Consider the following 20,870-nt stretch of genomic DNA (forward strand, 5'->3'; position numbering starts at 1 on the left):
TGGGTCTTGTAATATAATATATACTACTACAAGTATACCATTGGTACGATGATAAATATCACGATTTACGACTTGATTCAAAGAACGAAAAGAGAGCCTGTACCTGGCTGACGGTGGCACTTGTACCGCAGGTGCTATAGGCACTGTGCAGGTATTTCTCATGTCATGAAGGTATCTGGACATGTGGCTTGGTCGCTGCTGTAATTGACCTGGATTCTATACCTTGTACTGGCGGCAGGGAAATACTTTTACATCTAGCAGTACCTAGGAAAGTGGTAATCAGTCATACTAGCACTGCTACTCCGTGCTACTGTAAGGCTTAGGACAGCGGGTGATGGCGACGATGAAGCTGATGGCAATGGTGATGCGATGACACACTATCACAGCTATGAAGTACCTATGGGAGGCAGGTACAGTAGTACCACCATTGATCTGGTAGCCCAAGAGGCTGCAAGAATCTGCTGTGAATCTTGGCCCTTTGCCAGGATTTGAATAGCATGTCATCCGTCGGCCAAATGTGGCATGAGCGAAACTGCCATCTCAGGCACTGCACGTCCCATCGTGCATTGGACAAAACCTCCCAAACAGCTAAAACATCTTCAAGAGAGACGGCCACGATCGGCCAATGCCGACGTTAATAGTGCTGACACGCCGGCGCCAGTTCCTCCGTTGCGGTCCTTGCCAGAAGGCTTGATACTGGTCTGGCCGAGATTGAGGGAAAAGGAATTAATTCTCCCTTCCCTCGCATACACAAGATTGCCGTGCAATTGTGCCTCCCTTTGCGTCCTGCGCATTATTTCACCTTGAAATCCGGGTCGGATGGAACTCCAAACCCCCCAAAAAAGATCGCCTCAACCCCGTACGCCTCGTCCCCATGAATAACTTGTCACCATCGTACATTGCATTAGTAGTAGTAATAGTAGCAGCAGAGCAGTTCCATCTTCCGGAACCGTTGCGGCGGTGATCATGACTCTTCCACATCCGGATTGGCAACGAATAACCGGACTCCCGGCTGGCCCATACTCATTGTTCGTTCATCCACGCTTCCCCGCCGTCGTAAATCGTCTGCCTGCTTTGCTTGCATCATGGCCTGTTGCACCGAGCTGGGCGCGGACATGTCTTTGAATTCGCCAAAAGAATCCTCGCTGGAATGACTATCTGATCGGTCATTCTTGTGACTTGGACCTGTTTCTTTATCTTCCGGAATACCCTGCCCAGGAGACCCTTCACCGTTGGGTGGCGTGCTGGTGGTGCTGAACCGCCCTTGATCTTGTCTGGGATATCCGCTGCGGTACTTTGCACTGTTTGTGCTACTTCGGCCGCTTCCCGTTCGAGCGTGTATCATACTGTTATCACCTAGGCTTTGGCGTTCGTCCTCATCGCCTAGCATTTCGTTCGCACTTAGCCGTAATGGTACAGTGGTGCCATTAAGGTTGGCAGGAACATATCCCGGGGCTTTCGGAACTCCTCCATGTCTGATTTTGCCCACCACTCCACCAGAACTGATCGTGCTTGTGCGTGCTGTAGATGTGTGGCCCTGGACTTCAAGTGCCGCCCGCTGTTTGGCAGCTCTCTGGGCCGCCGCCAAGCGCGGGTCGATATTTTGAGATCGATCACACCAGACTGTCGCTTTTTGTTTCCGCATCAAGGCGACATAAGAGGTGGGACTATTTGTGGAGGTCGATCGACCTGAGGTAGAACGACGGGGAATGCTGGCGGTGGAGGCGGATGTTCCTTGTCGATGCATGTTCATGTTGCTTGAACTTGACGAGTGGCGGGAATGTGAAGACGACGGAGCCCGCGAGTGTCTGGGATAAGGCTGGGCTGGGGCAGGAATATTCGAGGGTGAGGTTCGCAAGGGTGCAGGTGGATTAATGGTGCCAGAGGAGGCGGTCCGTGAGTGCTGATGGTTGCTAACCGGCCTTGCCGGCGATATCTGAGGAAGTGTAGAATTCGGAAATGGTTGTCTTGGTTGTCGGCTGAAAGTGACCGAAGACGTTGGCTGCGCGGGGTGTCGAGGCAGGGAGGAGGTCGGGGCGCGAGGAGAGGTATAGGTGCTGGGCAGCGTGGGATCTGGGATGCTGGTCCCAGTCACCGTCAACACGCTCATTGAGGCCTTTGTTTGAGTTGCTTCACGGGTAGAAAGAGGAGTTCAGCTGTGAAGGTCGGAAGAAGAATGGGCAGTCGAGTTGTACGTAAGGAAACTTGAAGAGCTGCTGTTCACTGCCAGCTCCAGTGCAGGGCTTCCAGTGAAGCACTTCCAGGGCCAAGTCCAAGTTGCGGGCTCAGATCGGTGGGGATTTAATTGCTGGGCGTAAGGCTCCTAAGGCTCTCGGTGTTCACTTTCAGGCGGGCGTGTCAGCCAAAGCGGCAGAGCTGCAGGGGTTCGTGCCCGGCACCGCAGATCCGACACTTCCTGGCAGCAAGAAAATTGCCAGCCCAGTAGTCGATCAGCTCAAGCTGGATACCGATGATGACAGGATGCAGGAGTCGATCCTTCTTGGGCTTTGGTAAAACTGCAGCGCTCACACGTCGTCGCAGGCTTATGGGATGTTGGAAGCGGTGTGGGTGAGACTCGAGTGACTCGATCTTTTATCTAGCTGGTGCTTGCTGCTCAAGCATGTGATGGACCGAGCGAGCTGAGCCGGGGAAATCTAAGACCGCGCAGGATGCAGCAATGGGCTGTCGATGGTCTCGTATTGTTCCCCTCTCTCTCCCGCGGACAAATGCTATTAATGATACCTGAGGCTGCTGGCCCTCGTCCACCTGTGGGCCACCACGCAGCAATGGCGAGCAATGCGGCGGAAACGGCGCAATCCCGTTGGCAATTGAGTCCGGCCGTAGACTGGATTTGCGAAGGTCGAAAGAGGGGGTGAACGGAGGTGCGAGACTATGTACAGGAGTAGCCTTGCAGATGTGCGGAAAAGAGAACGGAGGGGGTGGGCGTGGACAGCGGTGAGATGAGGATTCGTGGAGTTGTTGGTGTTCAGTTGGTGTCTCGGGTGACTGATATCAAGTTGCGCCTTTGGTAGGGACTCGGATGTTGGAGCGCGGTTTTAGGTGTTGAAGTCGCTCCACGGGCAGTAGAAGCACCAGTCTTGAGTAATGGCAGTATAGGAACCTTGGAATCTGTGGGAATGGCAGTACTAGTGGTTGTCGATCTCTGCACCTCATCCCGGGCCCCTGGTATTATACACGGGCAGTAGATAGCTACCCTAGTTTACAGGCCATGGAAGTGCGGATATGGCATCTCAACGGATCATGAACGGAACTCTACAGGGATCTCATTCTAGACACTACTATGGGGGCAAGGATGAAGCCGGAAGAAGTTGATAAAAAGTAAAGCTGCCAGCTTGATGCGGATGGACAAGGATGGAAGAGTTGCAAGATGGCTTTCTTCATCCAGCTTGAACTACTACTACCGTAACTGCAACAGCAATGTGCTATCTTTATCTACTAGAATTTCCTGCTGGTACCGTGGTACTCATCAGTGCCAACTTGAAGTTGGCATCATTGCAGTGCTAGGCTAGTATTTCGTTACAGCCGGGAATGCTGCACTGGCACTACTAGCAGCTGCCAGTGTATCTCGGTAAAAGAAATGCTCTTCTTGACGTCCTGTTACCTTGCTATCTCCATCCTCAGCTAGCCCGGCCTCGCTTCCAAGTCCATGAAGATACGCGGCACCCGTGTCCTCATCGTCATCATCGCAGTCGACCCTATCACAGAATCAAAAATAAAAACAAGCTCTCGGAGCCCGCTTGATTCAGGTGGCTCTGAACTCTTCTGGCGGCTTCAGCTGAGCTTGAAGTGCCAGTGTCAAAGCCTGCGCCCCCGGTGCCTCCGACACCGACCAGTCAAGTGTCACTATTGTCCTACTATTCGTTCCTTGTCACCCTCTGATCCAACCACAAGCCGTGAAATACCGGCCCCTCTCGACCAGTCAAGGATGGAACCTGGCTTCGAATTGGCCGAATGGGAAAACAATTCTGATCTGATGCTTCGAATGCCACAAAGAAAGCCGTCCCCACTCCTCTCTTCTGCGCCTTGAGCATGACGGACCGCCACGGGCAAGAATGAACAACATTTCTTACTCAGCCCGGGCAGTCCTGGATCTCCTGACCGTGGAGACTACTGGCGAAGTCAAAGGGGTGGTTACCTCCGTAATGAATGGGGGGAAATCGAAGGCACTTTGCACCACACCATCGGAAAAGAGTGGGATAGAGGCGTTACATTACCAGGTCCACAGTAAGTATCAAAGATCTTGTTCCGGAGAAGCTCGGCAAGATGGACAGATGAATGGTCCAAAAATCGCTAAGGTTCGCTGGCAGCCAGTTGGACCCAGCGAAACCCGATCGAGATCTAACCCATGGTTACAAAACGTGCACGACCTGTCCACAGCCGGCGAGGCCGTGTTGCCAACAAAGTGGCCCAAAGTTCTACAGCCGCCTTCCATACGTCACTTGGTCTCAGCTCGACTCCATCTATCCAACATTCGTCTCCTCGCTGCCGCCGTGCAGCGTTCATTTGGTGCAACAATACGTATGCAGAACCCCTGATTCTTCGCGGGACAACAGCAGGAATGTGCTCTTCCGCCCTCGGGCTGCCGCCGCTCTTGTGGTGGTAAGACCTTTCATTGGGACCCAAATTAGACTCTGGTACCTGATCGACAGGAGAATTGCAACTGTCAAAACTTTGCTCAGGGTCTTTGTTTGGATACACTGTTTTTTTTATATGGAAGTCCCAGGTATGCTGATACAGTAATGTTCTCACTGGGGTCTCCCCAAGCCAGGATTACCCGGTTTGATTCCTCTTTGCATGGGAGACAACTTTATATCCAAACCTAACGTCGGCATATACTTTCTATTTTCCATCCAGAAGCTACTATGCGCATCTGGTTCAGGTAATCGTTGCAGCCTTATATTCCAAATCTTTGATGGACTGTGCAATTCTTTATCTACCTGCAATTTCAATCTCGCCCTCACTACGTTGATCCGATCGGTTCTCATACCGGCTGACAAGGTTGTCGTCATGATGGTGTAGTGCAGACCAGGAGCAGGGAGGACAAGGCCACTTGCAATTGTCTTGCCGGATTTCCTCCCATATTTCTCAAAAGAAAAGAGCAGATGCCAGGGCTGAGATCCTCGCGATTGTCTGACCTGGCAAGCAAAGCCTCTGGACCCTAGCGCCTCATTATCTGCAATTCAGCAAGACTAATCGAACACCTTTGGTGTTAATACGCCAGTCAGATGGCACGGCAACTGATGGCTCCATCTTAACAGTTGCACAAATCCAGAAAAGCCCCTCCTCTGGGCGTACGTGACGAGGTCTTTGGACAGCCACCATTTCTCTTCAAGCCATCTTCGAAGGCTAGTCACCTGACCATCTTTGAGAGAGTGCTGGCAAGACTGCTTCCGTCCCTGTCATCCGGAAATTGAACTCTACTTGGTGCTAACACCCGCTTCAGACAGGATGGGCATACACAAACCCAATCCGGGACATGTCAGTTTATTGTTGCACAGGGCTGCGTGGCAAGAGGTAAGACAAGAACAGGTAGAAACAATCATTGCTGTAGAGAGATAGGATCGACCAGAATGAACAAAGTGCCTTAACGGACTTTTTGTCTGTGGCCAACTGCTCTGACTGGTTCGCCTGCCCTAAAAACTAGCAGGACATGGCCGAATCGATTAGCTGGTACAGCACACAAAGGGATGATTGTTCGAGAATACAGTGGTCAGAACGCCACTCCATACAATAGGTAAAGTACGAGTCGACACCGCAGTGCCAGCGCATCATCCGAGAAGAGTGGGGCACCAAGCAAGGCAAACCCTTTGTTGCTGTCGGTGAGCTTACGAACGACACATGGCAGTAGGATCTTCGTCTCCCTCTGGTCGAGATCGTTCACCATCTGGGATAAACGAGCTTTTGGCCGGTCAATGTGAGTCTGAGGCTTGACGTGGCCTTGTCCCCGAGGCTCATCGGAGACGCGTAAATATCCACGTCCTGTAGCATTTCTGCAGCACCACACAGAGCTAAAGAAGAGGGTTCGGCTGGATCCTGCAATACACACTGTTTCAGACAGCGTAGCGGCCAGGGTCAACATCGTGTTCGAGTGTCGCATTTCGAGGGACGCGAGAGACGATTTGGGTGGTGAAGCACAATGCTCCAGCTATGGAATCGCAGCACCTATTGTCGATTATTGAGAATAATTGGGGTCAATCATAGGCCAGGAGGGGCCGGGCTGTTGATACAACAGATGAGATCCGGGGACTGAAGCAGTCTTTCTTGTGCACCACACGACATATGTCGAGGAGAATCGAGAACGGTTGGGATCGGGGCATAGGCGGAGAGCAGAGTCGCTTGGATTGCGCTCGAATCGCGGCTTGACACTGCTTGAGAGGCAGAACGAGTGGCGCCGGGTCTCTGTCAAAACCCTGATTAGCCTCGACTAATGCAGCTGCATATGCATTCGTTGGCAAAATCACTGTCGCCGGGGCCCTGCAAGTCATCAAGCGCTGCCAGTGAGTGTGCGGTGCTGTGCTGTTCTGCGCTGCTGCGTTGTGCTTTGTTCGACTCTTCTCTGGCCATGCGGCGTCTGCTGTGTTGGTGCAGCGGCCCCCGCGAGTGGTAAGACCATTTGGCTCCTCGCGCCGTCATGGAAAGGTCTCACCGTGTGAAGAGCCCTTGTGTGTATTTCTGTACTCCAGAACCACAGACTGGGCTCGATGGCCATCGTCGCCGCCACCATCGTTGTTATCGTTGAAGTTGATGAACCTGAAGCAGAAGGCGTCGAGTAAAGTATTTTTGTTCGTGCCTGCGAACCAGTCTCCCCGCATCCCGCAGCCTGCGCGACCTGCCTCTCACGGGTCACTTGCTATCGATTGTCAGGCCATAGACACGCCCATTCTTCATGTTGGCCTGAGGCCGTCGTGGTCGAGCTGATCATTGTACTATTGACCGATAACTGTCCTATCGCAGGCATCGCTTTCCCTGCTCAAAAATCCAGACTACTGTGGAAACACAGTGGGCTTTAAAGAAGTCTGCTGTTCGGCGATACTACTGCACCTGACGAGGCCCCTCGATTCCTTCCACCCACCGTGTCGCACCCGTCGGTTTCACGTTAGCAAGCCCTGCGGCTTGGGTGCTGTCCATCTGCTGCCGTGCCCATGCTACAAAATCTAGTCGAAGACCCTCCTTCCCCGAGCTGATAGCGGCAGTGTATGACTTGATTGGGAGTGCCACTTGGAATGGAACTCGCCAGCGGATGATATTCCCATCCAGGGCCATAGACATTTGGGGAGATCCAGGTTGGTTGCTTTGACCTTCTCCTGGCCATCAAAGTCTGCGTCGAAGCGTGCTCATACGATGTGACAGCAGCAAATCCAGCTTCTCAGCCCTCACCTAGTCCCACGGACAATGCGCATGGCCATGACGGATCGATGTCAGCCCCTGAACCTTCAGAGCGTGCCTCGCAGGAGGGTGCGCAGGCTAGAAGCCCTGCTAGCAGAGCTCAAGCCGATGGCCGACGGAGGAGTAATATGGATGCCCGTCACACGGGCAGGCCTCTGACGGGTGCTGCCAGGAGGATTCCGGACAGCACAGGGACAGAAACAACGGGGGTGGAAGTGAAGCATCGAGAACTTCCATTTGCCCATATGAGGGTGCATTTCGAAGACTTCGCTTCGCAGCTGCGACTGCATCGACATCATGAACATCGGAGGCGCATGCTTACCCACCGCCGTCATCGACTGCAGAATGCTCTGGCGTTGTCCGCCCGGTTGAAGCGTGTGAGCTCCTGGGTGCACGATGGTCTAGTAGAGATCAGTCAACAGGCAGATGCCATTGGTTTTACCCGCCTGCATCAGCATACGCATGATCTAATGGATATATGTCTGTCCCAGTGGACTCACGAGGTTCACGCCCTGGATACGACATACAACCAAAAAGCGCCGGTTAAGCAGTCCTTTCTGACACAATTGCCACCCTCGTCACAACAGGACTGTCTCGAGTTCATACAAACACTCCGGAACAACCCTCGGTTTCTGGTTGAAAGACTCAAAGCACTATCTCCGGCGCAGATCTCGTCCCTGTCATCATCTCCCAAATTCCAGGAGCTTTCGGAATCGGTTCTGACCTCCTTGTCGCAGAACCGTGGTAGGGCATCGGTGAAGAAAAGGGTCAAAGCGTATTCCAGAGATCTGGAAGAATATGCTTCTTCTTTCGAACGATCAAATCCACTATCCTTCCTTCTCCACAATATCTATGGGCCTTTTCAAGACGTCCAAAGCCCCGAGAGCGACCTGAGATTTGCAACCTGGTCTACTATCTGCTCGACTTTGATGCTCGAGTCTGAACAGGCTTTCGAGGCCATTCTGGGACAAGTTTTGAATGCCTTTGCAGGCATGTACCAGTGGCAGATTAAAGAACGCCTCGAGCTATTTTTGATGGGCGTGTTACAAAGAGGTGCATTTTTGATTGACATGCTGGAAAACTCGTTGTCAAGCCCCCGGCCGTCCCTTGGTTTCTTGGATACCTTCAATACTCCACAAGCGAAGGAGTTCTTCAACAGTGCAGTAAGGGAGTTGTTCGAAATATTGGCCTGCGATGGAGGTATACCAACTGGTGCTCTTCAACTAGGACGCGCCATTATAGGAAAACTCCCGACAGTTGAAGTTCAAAGTCAATTCCGTGGCCACCTGCTGTTCCAATGGTTTCTGCAACGTTATTTGCGCACCACCATTGTATACCCTGAGGTATCATGTTTCTTTCCATTGCGTGTTCGCGGGCTAACCTTCAAAGGACGAAAAAATGCTCCTCCAGTTTCATATAAATGAAAAAGCCAGGTCGCACTTACTCTACAAACTCTGGGACTGCGCATTTTCCCAAGCGAACGATGTCTTCAACCCAGTGTACAGGCAACTATGCTTCACTCTTGCAGTGTTTAGCAGCTGACCATTTGTTAGGCCTGTTCAACCCGTTGATCCAGTAGTGCAAAAGTGTGTCCACGCAATAATCTACACACTCGAAGCAGATGAACATTGTTTCGATCCATATCAAAGGCCCCAAGCACGGAATGCCCACCCTACCCCTGGCTGCCGTCCTTCTCTATCGCTATGTGCAGCCGATATTGCACATGTCCTGGAAGCCCTCAGTCCCCAGTACATCCATACATCAAGCCCTTGGGATTCTTTCTTGAGCTCTTCGCATTCTACCTTCCGTATGCAATATTCTTACGCGAGCAGTAAATTCAATGACCTCCGTCGACGAATACTCGAAGTGATGGAACCAGGTCACTCCTCGAAGAACAGTCATCCTTGCCAGGAAACTTGGGCTCAAATTTCAATATCCCCGGCCGGTTTGTTGACAATGGCAGGACCAAATTGGTCTCTAGAGGTCAAACCAAGTATGAGCGACTTGGGGGACTTGCATCTGGCCGAGAAAGCTGCGGTTCGTCTGGTCGAGGGCCGTACGCATGCAGAAGATCGATTATCCCTGGGGCTAGTTCCTGTCCCGAGTTCGAAAGAGCCAACCCTGGCCGAGATGTTTGCCGCAGAAGCGCGACAAGCTCACACCAAGACGGACCGCGTTGCAGCTCTGTACTGGCATGACGCACTCGCTTTTTTGTACCAGCACTTTCCACTTACTGTCTTAACGGGGGATGATACAAAAGTTCTAGGGCCGATGACTGAGAGGTTGAAAGCATGCCGGCTCCAACTTGAGCACGATTCCCGGCAAATAGAACAAGAAGTTGCTGAACTGGAGGCCTTGTACGACTATGCCAAGATGAAGATATCCGACCTTTCCGCCTGGCTCGATAAACTTCGAGTGAAACTCTGGTACAAGATGGATGTGGTAAGCTCTAGTGCCTACGAAGATGCGAAAAACATCTCAACGGCTCTGAATAACATGGCATTGTCTACGCTACGAGGCTACATACCAAGCCAGCGAGGTCCGATGTCCCCAGGGTCGAGTCGACCGGCCACTTCAGATACATCTGCATCATCTCTATTCGATCAACCGCGGGTTGATACTCTAGACATTTTGAAAGCTCCAGCAGAACATGGCGGGCCCAGGAAACTTTCAGACCCGCAGATCGACTTGATCAAGAAGTGGCTTGAACGTAATCACATAGACAACTTCTGCAAAGGCGAAGAAAGGATCCATCGGTTCTGCATGGAAGTTAAGATTGCCACCAAGAAGCTCGTTGGGGAGAGCCTTAGCGACAGTCCAGTCTTGTGGTCGAGCGAGCTGTTCAGTCGGGAAGGGAACCTCTACGACATCCATGCCGGCACGACATTTAGCGTCCAACCAAGTACAAGAGCCCCCAGCGTCTGGAGTGAGCCTTTGTCATCGAGTTCATATCCATCCCGGACGGGGTTTGTGGGTTCCCGAGCATCTTTCTTTAGCCAGAGCTCAAGCAGGGTGGGGAGGGATCTTTTTGGGAGCGATCTGTCTTCACTGATCAGCTCTCCGGGTCGAGCGGCGACTGTGACAACATTGGAGTCAAGTAGCAGCTTTTGGTCGCCGCCACAATCGATTCCAAGGTCGGTGACGTCGGCTTCATCGCAATCAAGGCCTGCGTCAATGTTCGAAGACCAGGGCATGAATCGTTTGGCTGATTTCAATGTGGAAAAGGCGAACTTCCTGGATCGAGTGCAACAGGATCTGACTTGCCTGCTGCTGTCCGACCTTGGGTGTCCAGTCTGGAGCTGTGGGAGCGAGACAGATGCGTGGATGGAGACGATGCGACACACACCTATTATCGTGGAACGCTTGGAACAACGGGCGGTTATGGCACGGTTACACTTGAATATGGACACAAGATGCTCTCCACCGGCCGGCTCTCGTGAGGCAAAATGCAAACCCCGGCGGCGAAGCCAGAGTGCAGCTCCGAACCCGCGGCAGGCAGCTAGTCATGCTGCTGGAGACGCAGAGCCATCCACAGCGTCGCCGCTGCCTGAAGATCCCCAGGACGGAGGTGTCAGCTATCCATACCACAGTGCGTTTCTCGATATCCTTTCTCGCATGCAAGAGCATGTGGACCCAAATCTCAAACTCAAAGCCATTCGTGACTTTGAAATTTTGGCGCAAGCTTTTCTAAAAAGTCGTCAAGAATCACTTCAGGAAAGAGACCTGTGCGGAAAAGAGCAGAGCCCCGGTTCAGAAGACCATCGACGACGCCGCAGTTTGAACCCGAGCCTGCTATCAGCAAATCTCGGCCGACGTAAAGAAAAGCAAATCCTTGAAGCACGCTCTCCACCCTCAAGCGAATCTACTGTTGATGGCAATGACGAAAACAGCCTCCTGGCACTTTTGAAAAAGCTGTTATTCGCGTTGCAGCCGAAAACTATCTTCCGCGATCTGCAGTACATTGCTGCTTTCGCCTCCTCACAGACGTTGGCCGACAGTGATACCGGGCGAGCGTTTTTGCATGTTGGGCTTGCAGCACTGGCCTGGAAAGACGAGGTGTGCCGGTGCATGGTTGATGTGGCGGACCGGATTGTGGTCAAAGACTCGATCAAAAGGGAAGAAGCCCGACGTAAGGTGAATGAACCCTCAATCCTAAAGGCTATGGAGTACTGGGTGATCGCGGCACGGGAAGGAAATGCAATTGCTCAACGGGAGCTGGCGAGTCTCTACCTTACGCACCCTGATATACTGCCCATCGTGAGCCTGCCCTTGGCCTTCTCATCAGAAATCTTCAAGGCTGAAATGATGTGGGAGGAAGAACAAGAGCAACCAGGACTGGCATCTGGGTCTGCATCGTCTGGCCAAAGCAGCCAATCCCTCTGTCTTGCGCTGCATTGGATGCAGCAAGCAGCCTCGAACGGCGACACAGTGGCACAAAGTAAATTGAAAGAGCGTCAGGCGATTCGTTCCATGCACAGCAATGGCTGACTGGAGGTTGATTACCGCGGTGTCAAGTAGAGGAAGAGATGTAGCCAGTGGTGAAAGAAAGAGCCGGACATGTTGCAGCTATCTGAGGGGTTTCTTTTTTCCTTTTTGCTTTTGGGCGGTAATCTGACGACCATCGACGCGAATGCATGTTGATGTGGTACATTCTGCTGGGTCTCGGAGTTTACTGCATTTGGATCTTCTTCCGCCCTTACCTATTTTCTTTCGACAAATGCATGGGAGGTAATCTGTCTAGTCTGATACACATGTATTCGATAACGGAGGCACACTGCTGTCTGGTTTTGAGTGAATATGATGCAGATTGATTTGACACAAAACGAGAGAATCACACTAATGAGTGTCCGTAGCAGTAGCAGTCGCAGTAGCATTGGTGACACCCAGGACAGAAGACAGAAATACAATGCCTCAGTCAGGGTAGGATCTGCCATGAAGGGTCGCCGTCTCCCCTCTGTCGCCAACTCTTTGGGAGAGCAAGAGCACGAGATACCATTGTAGATCATCGTACTAAAGCCATGCCACCCAAACAAACGTATTTCTTCCATGACTCTGCCAACAATCCTCCATTGTCAATCATCCTAACGATCAACGGGCTGACCTACCCAGTGATCCCAAGCGTTACTGTCCTGTGCGGTGGTGTGCTTGTGGCAGTTTAACAACGGGTGACATTGGATCGAAAGATACAAATACAGGCAAGTGCAGACGCATCGAGATGCACCGATGACGTTATACTGCAGCAGACCGCTGGAGGAAGGAGCGAGAAGCAGAGCTCCTCCGCGTGACCGCAACCAGCCTCCAAATGAAACGCGAAGATGCTGTCAGGCGGTCGTCTTCGAAACAAATTGACAGGTGGATATAAGAGGACAAACCACTTTATGGAGGTCTGAAACTCGTCTGACGGCGGAGAATATGATTATTTGTGGATGTCATTTGATGCCATGCGTTCCGAGTCCACCAGAGCTAGCACCTGCAGCCAATGAATGTTGCTTGTGATACTAAAGTACCCAGGTTTATTAGCCGACGACCATGATTGGAATAGCACGGGAGGCAAAACCACTTAACTCCCACTCTAACCATTATTAGGCTGGCCACTGCTAAGTAACGTGACCGTTCTCGGTTTACTACCGCCTGACATGTTCGGCTCTTCTCTCTCACATGCCGCTGCTCTTATGACAACATCAACCACGATACAAACTCTCCCTTCTCTCGAACTCTGCTACTCTTCATATTGTGCGTGTGCCTGAAGTAGCCGGCCATCTGGTGTTCTCCGAGTCTGGATCGAGGGTGCAGAGTGATATTATAAAGCCGACAACAGACTTCCTCGTGGCCGTCCTTCGTCCCTGGAGGCTCGCCCTGCCGGCGCAACCACGAACCACAAACTACGTACATCCCCACTGCAACTGTTTCCGACACTGGCAGCACCTTTGTATCCACCAAACATCCACTCAACTCCAAACCACTCCCACAACCACCACAGTCTGTCACCACTGCGACCACAACTTGAACGACAGCCCGTTCTCCATATCTCCTCTGGACATTCGATCCCCTTCTGCTATCGCACACCGCTACCACCGCAGCAGGGTCAGCTCGCTTATTCCTCGGTTGCCTGTACGCCTGACTCGCGTATCGCCTGCGACCTTCTACCCAACTTCAACCACTGTTGTACAGCCTCCGCTTTTCCGGAAACACAACACCAACAACACATCCTCAGTCGCCTTACAATTTACCTTTGATCTATCGTCCTGACTGCTCGTCTGCCTTTCTTTCCACCTCCAGAATGCCTGTCGAAGTCAGGACTTCCCCTCCGCCCTTGCATCAACCGGGCTCGGGCAACATCCGGCCGAAAGGTAAGCTGATTGTCACTATACCTCATCCTGCATATCATCTAACTATCTCCTTTCCTAGGCATCTTGAAAAATCCGTCCTTCTCCTCTGCCAGTGGCCGCCCCGAATCGCTGCCCAAGGAGGAGTTCCATTTCCCACCTACAACTCCGCTTGATCCCAAGGAAGAAAGAGAACTGGTTCTTCAGAACACACTACAGAATGCTGGCCACCGCCGTTCGTCGTCCGCCGCTCGAAGAGGGTCCGCCTCTCGCCGTCATTCCTCTGCCAATACCGGAAGCCAAGGGGAAGATGAGCAAGAGAAGATGCGCCTGAAATGGGACGAAGCCAATCTGTATCTGGCAGAACAAGAAAAGGGTAGTCGGATGAAGATCACCGAGCCAAAGACCCCTTACCAGTGGGGTGGCCCAATGGACGAAGATGAAATTGAAGAAGATGTCGCCATCGACCCGCGATTCGTTAACGTCGATGAAGTCGATCTGGCCAAGGGCGGCAAAGTAAAGAAAAGTCGAGAAAGTGATATTCCCGGTCTGGAACTGGGCGAACCTGAAGAAGACTTCAATCCAGCTCTGACTTCCGAGGATGATCGCATCGTGAGGGATGAGCATGCCTTATCCCGAGAGGGCAGCAGAGAGAAACATGTCAGTGTCAGTGAGGGCAGCGATGGTGATGGAATCAGAGAGCAAGTGGGCATGCCAACGAGAGAGGAACAAGAGAAACATCGTCAGTTTGAGGAACGGCGAAAGAGACATTACGAAATGAAGGAAATCAAGAACCTACTAGGGTACGTATTGTTCTTGTTCTTCTTGCTTGGATTGTACTGACAAAAGCACCACGACAGACACCCGGAGGACTTGGATGCACTGGAAGACGATGATGATGAAGACCCTGTCCCAGCCGCAATGCCTAAAGATCTACCTGAGAGATCGGTCAACGGATCAAGTTAAGAACTGGTTGGCCACTATTTTCGCAGACAAGATGGGCCTAATGGCATTCCGCAGCGATTAGGGGGCGACGACAGCAGCCTCCGGCCTGAAGTTACGCATATCCCAACAAGCCGCATCAGAGTCATGCAAGCCAGCCATCCATCAAAACATGTTTACGACGGCTCATCACATTGAATTCGGCTTCTTTCTAATAAGGCATGGGGGTTTAGCAGGATGAGAATCACGCACGACTGGAATGTATAGCTTAGCTACCATTTTGCTTCTTGTGTTTGTATTCACGTTTTTCTTCAAACATCCGGCGTCCTCAGCACAGCTCAATTCGGCCTTGGGTTCTCCATTTGCACAACGCAAAATCCAAGGTCTAGCTATTAGTAGCAGATATATCCATATCTATCGCGAGCTGATTGATTGAGGTCTTCAGGTTTATTGCGTCTTTCCAGCCGCGGTGGACGAGTACTGAGACTTCAAACACTCGCTACCAATTGTTGAGTAGCGTTGATGTGATGTATAGCTGTTGCCCAAGTATTTTAAAAAGGAACACGGGTTATAGCAGATAATGTATACAGTAGGTTCTACCACTGTAGTAGCAGGAGGTCCGTCACTGAGGCTCTTTCGCCCGGTCCTTGCCGCTCCGTCCGGCAGCGGTCCGGAATCTGACATCCCCTGCCACTTGTCATTACTGCACTGGCAAGGTGCAAGCAGAAACGGCAACATTTGCGAACTTTTGAAACTATATATATACTCAGCTGACCAAACCTGCAGTACCATAGCTTAAGATGTCTAAGCATTATTGTGCGGAAATACACATACACACGTACTAGACATCGACATCGACACAGACACAAAGAACAAAGGCAGAGCCACAGGCCCTGAGGAAAAAGACTGTGTGCCATGGCGATTAATCCAACAACTCCGAGTGCAGCCCCGAAGCAGAGCCGGCAACCAGCGGAACTTGAAACCGACGACCAGCAGCTACAGCAGCAGCAGATTGATACTACTGTCGGGGTCGTCAATCAACAACCTGTGAGTACTGCACTTGTGATCTTTTTGAACAAAGAACAGAGTTGTTGTTTCGGGACATGACAATAATGGCATGCTTTGTCCTTTGCTTCTACTCTTCTCGCGCCCGACTCGACTCGAATGTCAGCAATGGTGGCGGTGGGCCGATTCTCTCTTTCCAGAGGCAGGCGATGTCTATCTGTCACTTTGTGAACCAGGCTGGGCTCTAAGGTCGGGTCTGGTGTGGTATCACCTTGCATGACTACTGTAGCTTTCAGCCCCGGAGCTACAAGTACGATCCTGACAAGGGGAGTTCTGAAGCCGAGAAGAAAGAAGCGGAGAGCGAGGGAGCGAGGTTGCACAGTCTTCTCGCGATCCTTCCTTACCCCACTGATATGGCCATCATGTTCCCCTGCCCTTGGTCGATCAGGTTCACAAGGAAGAGCGGAAGACCGGACTATCTTACTTGAGAACAATATGAATCTCTTCATGGCTGACTTTGATGCCAGACCGCTCCAGGACCAATGAACATGAATACCGCGGATGAGAGCGCGACAAGGGACACTCAGCAGCAGCAGCAGCAGCCCTTGAGACTTCGTGGGGGAGGGGATGGCGCGGCCATTTGTTGTGGATTGTAAGTCCTGATTTGCTCTTATGTGCCTACCGATTTTCCATACAGCCGATCCTTTTCTTCTTTTCTGCCGGTCTGAAGAGGCGGGTTTTCTGGTTCACTTCCTTTCGTTGCCTTTGTGCGAACGTGATGTACTGCCGACCTGAGGGAACCAAATGATGCTAGTGTTTCCTCCTGCTTCAGAATGAGCCTCTGGATGTGACTTGGGTTGGGATCGTCTTTCTGTCTGATCACCCTTTCATTGCTTTACTGCTGCTTGCTAATGCATATTCATTCATTCGTTATAGGTGTGCCGGACTGGCCTGTTTCGAATGCTGTGAGATTTGCTGCTAGGCTGACAGGCAGGCAGGCAGGCAGGCAGGCAGGCAGTGATGGCTCACAAATGACGGTGATGAGGACACGCAACCCACACGACGATACAAGACGCTAAATGCTGGACGTATTTCCATGAAATGGAATGAGATGAGTTGGGAGGTTCTGGTTGACTTCTCAAATTATTTGAGTAATGGATATGAATGGCAGATGAGACATGTTGATATATGATCATGACCAAGTAACGGAGAATCATGAACTAATTTTAATCGAGCAGTCTGCAGTATTCCGAATAATGAGAATAAATCCTTACGGTACCCTGGTCCGAAGAGTCCAACTTGAAATTGTAGCATTGGAAAAGACCGGGTATCCAATAATCATCGCCAGACATTGTTGCTCCAATCAATGCTTTCCAAGTCCAACCTGGCGGTCCGAGTCCCCGCATTTCGGAGGAAGCCTGCCCCCAGAAAACCCCAGCCTCGGTATCTGCCACTCCAAGCCGGAGATCGTCGGCCACTTTTTGTTGACGACCTAGGCCCGAACCACAAAGTGTCGGCCACAGTATCTGGACATCACGATGTGATATATTTGCAGATTTGCAGTCTGCTCCAAATGTAGTCGCCGTCTGTCTACCTGCATGTGACACCCGTTCTTGATTCCTCGAATCGAGAGATACAAGTCTCGCGGGACTGGACACGCGAGAACAGACGAGCAGACCCGTATCCGCCCACGACCAGACTCAACACCATGACTGCTGGCACGAGCACTACGAATCCGCCATTGACGGGTCTCCGGGTCCTGGAACTCGCAGGCCTGGCACCCGGTACCCACTCCTTCAATCTGTCCAGATATCTGTATCCCATACTATCCTACCAACTAACACAATTCCCATTCCAACAGGACCATTCTGCGGCCTCCTCCTAGCCGACTGGGGCGCAAGCGTCTTGCGAATCGACCGCCCCAGCCCGATACCAACACCGACCAACGACCTCTTGACATCGCGCAAGGCCTCAATCGCTCTCGACCTTAAAAGCCCCGACTCCAAATCGTTATTTCTATCACTCATCTCCCAAGCCGACGTCCTGATCGACCCGTTCCGACCCGGCGTACTGGAAAAACTAGGTCTCGACCCAACGGCAGTCCTCCTGAAACGAAACCCACGCCTGATCGTGGTGCGATTGACGGGGTTCCGTCGTGATGGGAAATACAGCGCCATGGCCGGCCACGACATCAACTACCTCGCCGCATCGGGGATATTGTCCATGCTCGGTCCGCGGGACCAGCCGCCGTTTCCGCCGGCGAATATTCTCGCGGACTTTGCGGGTGGAGGCCACGTCGCATTCACGGGTGTCCTGTTGGCCCTGATTCAGCGCCAAACCAGTGGGAAGGGACAAGTTGTTTCGGCCAATATGGTCGACGGGGTGAGTTACTTGGGGACGTTCCCACGGCTGTTGACGAAGGAGGCGATGTGGTCTGGTCCGCGAGGTACAAATACTTTGGATGGTGGGTGTCCTTATTACGGGTGTTATGAGTGTAAGGATGCCGGAAAATATGTCTCGGTCGGAGCCCTCGAGCCTCAGTTTTTTGAGGTGTTGCTCAAGGGATTGGAGCTGAAGACACATGAGGTTGTTCCGCACGAGGGTTTGGATAGAGAGGATAAACGCGCTTGGCCGTATATGCGTGAGGTGTTTACGCAGCGATTCAAGACAAAGACGAGAAAGGAGTGGGAGAATATATTTGACGGAACGGATGCTTGTGTTGTTCCGGTTCTCGAACATGCCGAGATGGAGGCTAGTGGGTATGATCATCGCCCTATTGTTGGGTTGTCGGAGTCGCCGGCGAGACCTGTCGGTGTCCCTTGGAGGGGAAAGGCAATGAAACCTGGTGAGGGCGCTGAAGATGCCCTGAAGGACTGGATGGGCTGGAGGAAGGGGGCGGATTATGATGTTGTGCCTAGTGGTGCTTTTGTCAAGAAGGAAAAGAGTCGGTTATAGGTAGCTACATACTGAGCTGCTCGTAGCGATCAGTGCTATGTCATGTTACATGTGCTGACTGCTTCCACCCGACAAGAAGACCAGTCTGCCTAGCAAAGCGCTTCCAGCTGAGCTTTTTCCTGATGAGGCCATGTCTCTGTCGACTGATGTTGTATTGCAACTGATTATTATGGGTGCTACCTGCAAGTATATATATGTCTATATGGTTCTTGGTTCTTTTTCCCTCATCGAGATGGGATCTTGTTCCCCTGCATCATATATTATATCTCTCTCCGGCGAACCCGCCGAACTACCGACTTCCATCATTTCCACCCGGCTTTAGGATTACTACCAAAAGCCAGCGACACCACCAAAGCCAGCAGCCTCAGGCAGATCATCAGCATTCAACAACCCCACACCCTCATTGACCAAAGTAGTCCAGACGGCGTTTCTGGTACTAAGCGGCCAGGCCGGGGTATCCCAGTACCGGGCAAGGATTCCTCTCTTATTAGCCTCTTCGATATGGCCACGCAGGATCTCCAGCTGAGTATCGTTGAATTTGGCATCCCCGATCTCGCCGATATATTTGCTGAACTGGGTAGATGCGACGGGCGAGACACCCGCCGTGATGTTGGCCTGGTCAGTCTTGAGCAGGGCCAAGTTGGCGTCGAAGAAGTAATCGCGCTGCTGGACGGGCTGGACCTGGTCGAGCGGCGTGTTGCCCGTGCCAATGACGGTGACGGGACCCCAGGTAATGCCCGTCCCGTTCCAGGTGGTCAGGTATTTGGCGTCACGGAGCGGCTGCAGCGCTTTGACAACGGCCGGCCACGTCGTGTTACCTGCCGACTTGAGGTCCACGAACAGGTATAGTGTTTGACCGGACGATGTGTCGTACACACCGTTGTGTGTGGGGTTTGGCACGAATTCCGAGCTTGGGTTCTCGCGCTTCAATACGTCCAGGATCGGTTGGATGTATAATGAGTCCAAAGTCCGTTTGGACGTCAAGGCTGAGATCTCGTGGCCAACGTATAGTGTGTCGTTGTAGAGGTATACGTCGGCTTCGACGGAGATTGCGCCGACGGACAAGGCTGTGTAGAATGGCACGTCGCGCCAGTAGTCGTTGTGGGAATGGATTGGTTTCTGTGGTTTTGTTAGATTGGTGTGTCGATATAAAGTATGTAGGTAAACCGGCAACTTGGTCCGCATATTTGGGATGAGGGTAGGTGGGATGGGGTAGGGGACTTCGACAGCTACCACTGCCATGTAGGTGGTATGTAAACAATAGCTGTTGTGGCCGTCATGAACCATGGGGTTGGCGTTTGATGCGATTTGTTTCAGGCAGCTTGTTGGGTGCTCGTGGGCATAGGGGTGAAGAATAATTCAGACTTACCGGTACTATTCCCCTCGTCAAGTCGGTCGGGTAGGTGTAGGCGTCGCTGCCGTGGGTGTTTGCCAGGATGTTCTGCAAGCCCTGAGAGATGTCGAGCCCTTCAGCTGTGGCCGACGCGGGAAGTGGTGCTGCTGACACTTTGAGCGCCAGGGGCAGCGCGACGGCCAGAAGCGAGGCGGCAGCGATCATGGCGGCGGATGATGAGAATACAACGACCACGAGAAATGCTGATCTCAACTCGTGAAAGTCGAGGAGCGTAGTAGTAGACGGAGATGTAGAGTCGTTTGTTTATTCGTTCACTCTGGAAGCTCGCTTGTAACGCTGGGGATGTGAGCTCGTTTTATTTATGCTCGTTGCAGTGGCCGATTGATTCCACCAAGCGAGAATTCCGTTTTTCCAAAGCCCACTCTCTCAACCACTACTTCTACTACTAAGGACTAGTATTCCACCGGTGTCTTCTTGTATACAAGAAGCTGTCGTGCTTCGAAGCCTCATGACCGCAATAGTTGCCGAAACCGGGGACCGAAGGTATCTAGCAACAACAACTACAGTGGTAGTAACAAACTGTTGGCGTTCGTTCAGAACGTCGCTGTTCCTGCATGCGAAAAGCTTTGTCCAATCGTCCGCGAGAGATCTATACACGTGTGTTCGGGGTATAAAAGGTACCTTTTGCCGGATTGAATTGGAGTAAGCATGAGGAGTATTTGTACGCTCTTACTGGTCGGCGCGTTATGATTTCAACGAAGGTTCTGGCTGAAGAGTCCATGCCAAGTTATCATATCAATCGTATCTAGGTTGGCAACACGTCCCAGTATCGCGTGTCCGGAGCATAGCTGGCCGAGGCTAATGCAACATTCCTCCCCCCC

General features: G+C 52.0%; 6 protein-coding genes across 8 annotated transcripts; 3 read left to right on the plus strand and 3 right to left on the minus strand.

The window, feature by feature from the left end:
• Positions 1-349: 349 nt before the first annotated feature.
• On the minus strand, positions 350-3,257 carry HMPREF1120_03289 (uncharacterized protein). Its single transcript, XM_009157350.1, has one exon. The coding sequence runs from the start codon at positions 2,108-2,110 to the stop codon at positions 965-967; it is 1,146 nt and encodes a 381-aa protein (XP_009155598.1). The 5' UTR covers positions 2,111-3,257; the 3' UTR covers positions 350-964.
• HMPREF1120_03290 lies at positions 1,668-12,360 on the plus strand. Of its 3 annotated transcripts, none has more exons than XM_009157351.1 (5): positions 1,668-4,245; positions 4,329-7,304; positions 7,372-8,750; positions 8,797-8,906; positions 8,961-12,360. In XM_009157351.1, the coding sequence occupies exons 2-5, from the start codon at positions 7,262-7,264 to the stop codon at positions 11,893-11,895; spliced, it is 4,467 nt and encodes a 1,488-aa protein (XP_009155599.1). In that variant the 5' UTR covers positions 1,668-4,245; positions 4,329-7,261; the 3' UTR covers positions 11,896-12,360. The 3 variants fall into 3 exon arrangements, with proteins under 3 accessions (XP_009155599.1, XP_009155601.1, XP_009155600.1); XM_009157353.1 differs by having other exon boundaries at positions 7,375-8,750; XM_009157352.1 differs by having other exon boundaries at positions 4,333-7,304.
• Positions 5,394-6,956, minus strand: HMPREF1120_03291 (uncharacterized protein). Its single transcript, XM_009157354.1, has one exon. The coding sequence runs from the start codon at positions 6,116-6,118 to the stop codon at positions 5,732-5,734; it is 387 nt and encodes a 128-aa protein (XP_009155602.1). The 5' UTR covers positions 6,119-6,956; the 3' UTR covers positions 5,394-5,731.
• A 617-nt stretch (positions 12,361-12,977) lies between the features above and the next one.
• On the plus strand, positions 12,978-15,280 carry HMPREF1120_03292 (uncharacterized protein). Its single transcript, XM_009157355.1, has 3 exons — positions 12,978-13,757; positions 13,816-14,536; positions 14,594-15,280. The coding sequence occupies exons 1-3, from the start codon at positions 13,688-13,690 to the stop codon at positions 14,697-14,699; spliced, it is 897 nt and encodes a 298-aa protein (XP_009155603.1). The 5' UTR covers positions 12,978-13,687; the 3' UTR covers positions 14,700-15,280.
• A 63-nt stretch (positions 15,281-15,343) lies between these two features.
• Positions 15,344-18,930, plus strand: HMPREF1120_03293 (alpha-methylacyl-CoA racemase). The gene is made up of 4 exons (XM_009157356.1): positions 15,344-15,722; positions 16,208-16,332; positions 16,617-17,464; positions 17,542-18,930. Exons 3-4 carry the CDS (start codon positions 17,389-17,391, stop codon positions 18,633-18,635), a joined length of 1,170 nt encoding a protein of 389 aa, XP_009155604.1. The 5' UTR covers positions 15,344-15,722; positions 16,208-16,332; positions 16,617-17,388; the 3' UTR covers positions 18,636-18,930.
• Positions 18,767-20,746, minus strand: HMPREF1120_03294 (alkaline phosphatase). Its single transcript, XM_009157357.1, has 2 exons — positions 20,005-20,746; positions 18,767-19,754 (listed from the first exon to the last, which is right to left on the minus strand). Exons 1-2 carry the CDS (start codon positions 20,191-20,193, stop codon positions 18,963-18,965), a joined length of 981 nt encoding a protein of 326 aa, XP_009155605.1. The 5' UTR covers positions 20,194-20,746; the 3' UTR covers positions 18,767-18,962.
• Between the last annotated feature and the right edge of the window lie 124 nt (positions 20,747-20,870).

Source organism: Exophiala dermatitidis (genome assembly GCF_000230625.1).
Source record: "Exophiala dermatitidis NIH/UT8656 unplaced genomic scaffold supercont1.3, whole genome shotgun sequence".
In the NCBI taxonomy this organism is placed as follows: domain Eukaryota; kingdom Fungi; phylum Ascomycota; class Eurotiomycetes; order Chaetothyriales; family Herpotrichiellaceae; genus Exophiala; species Exophiala dermatitidis.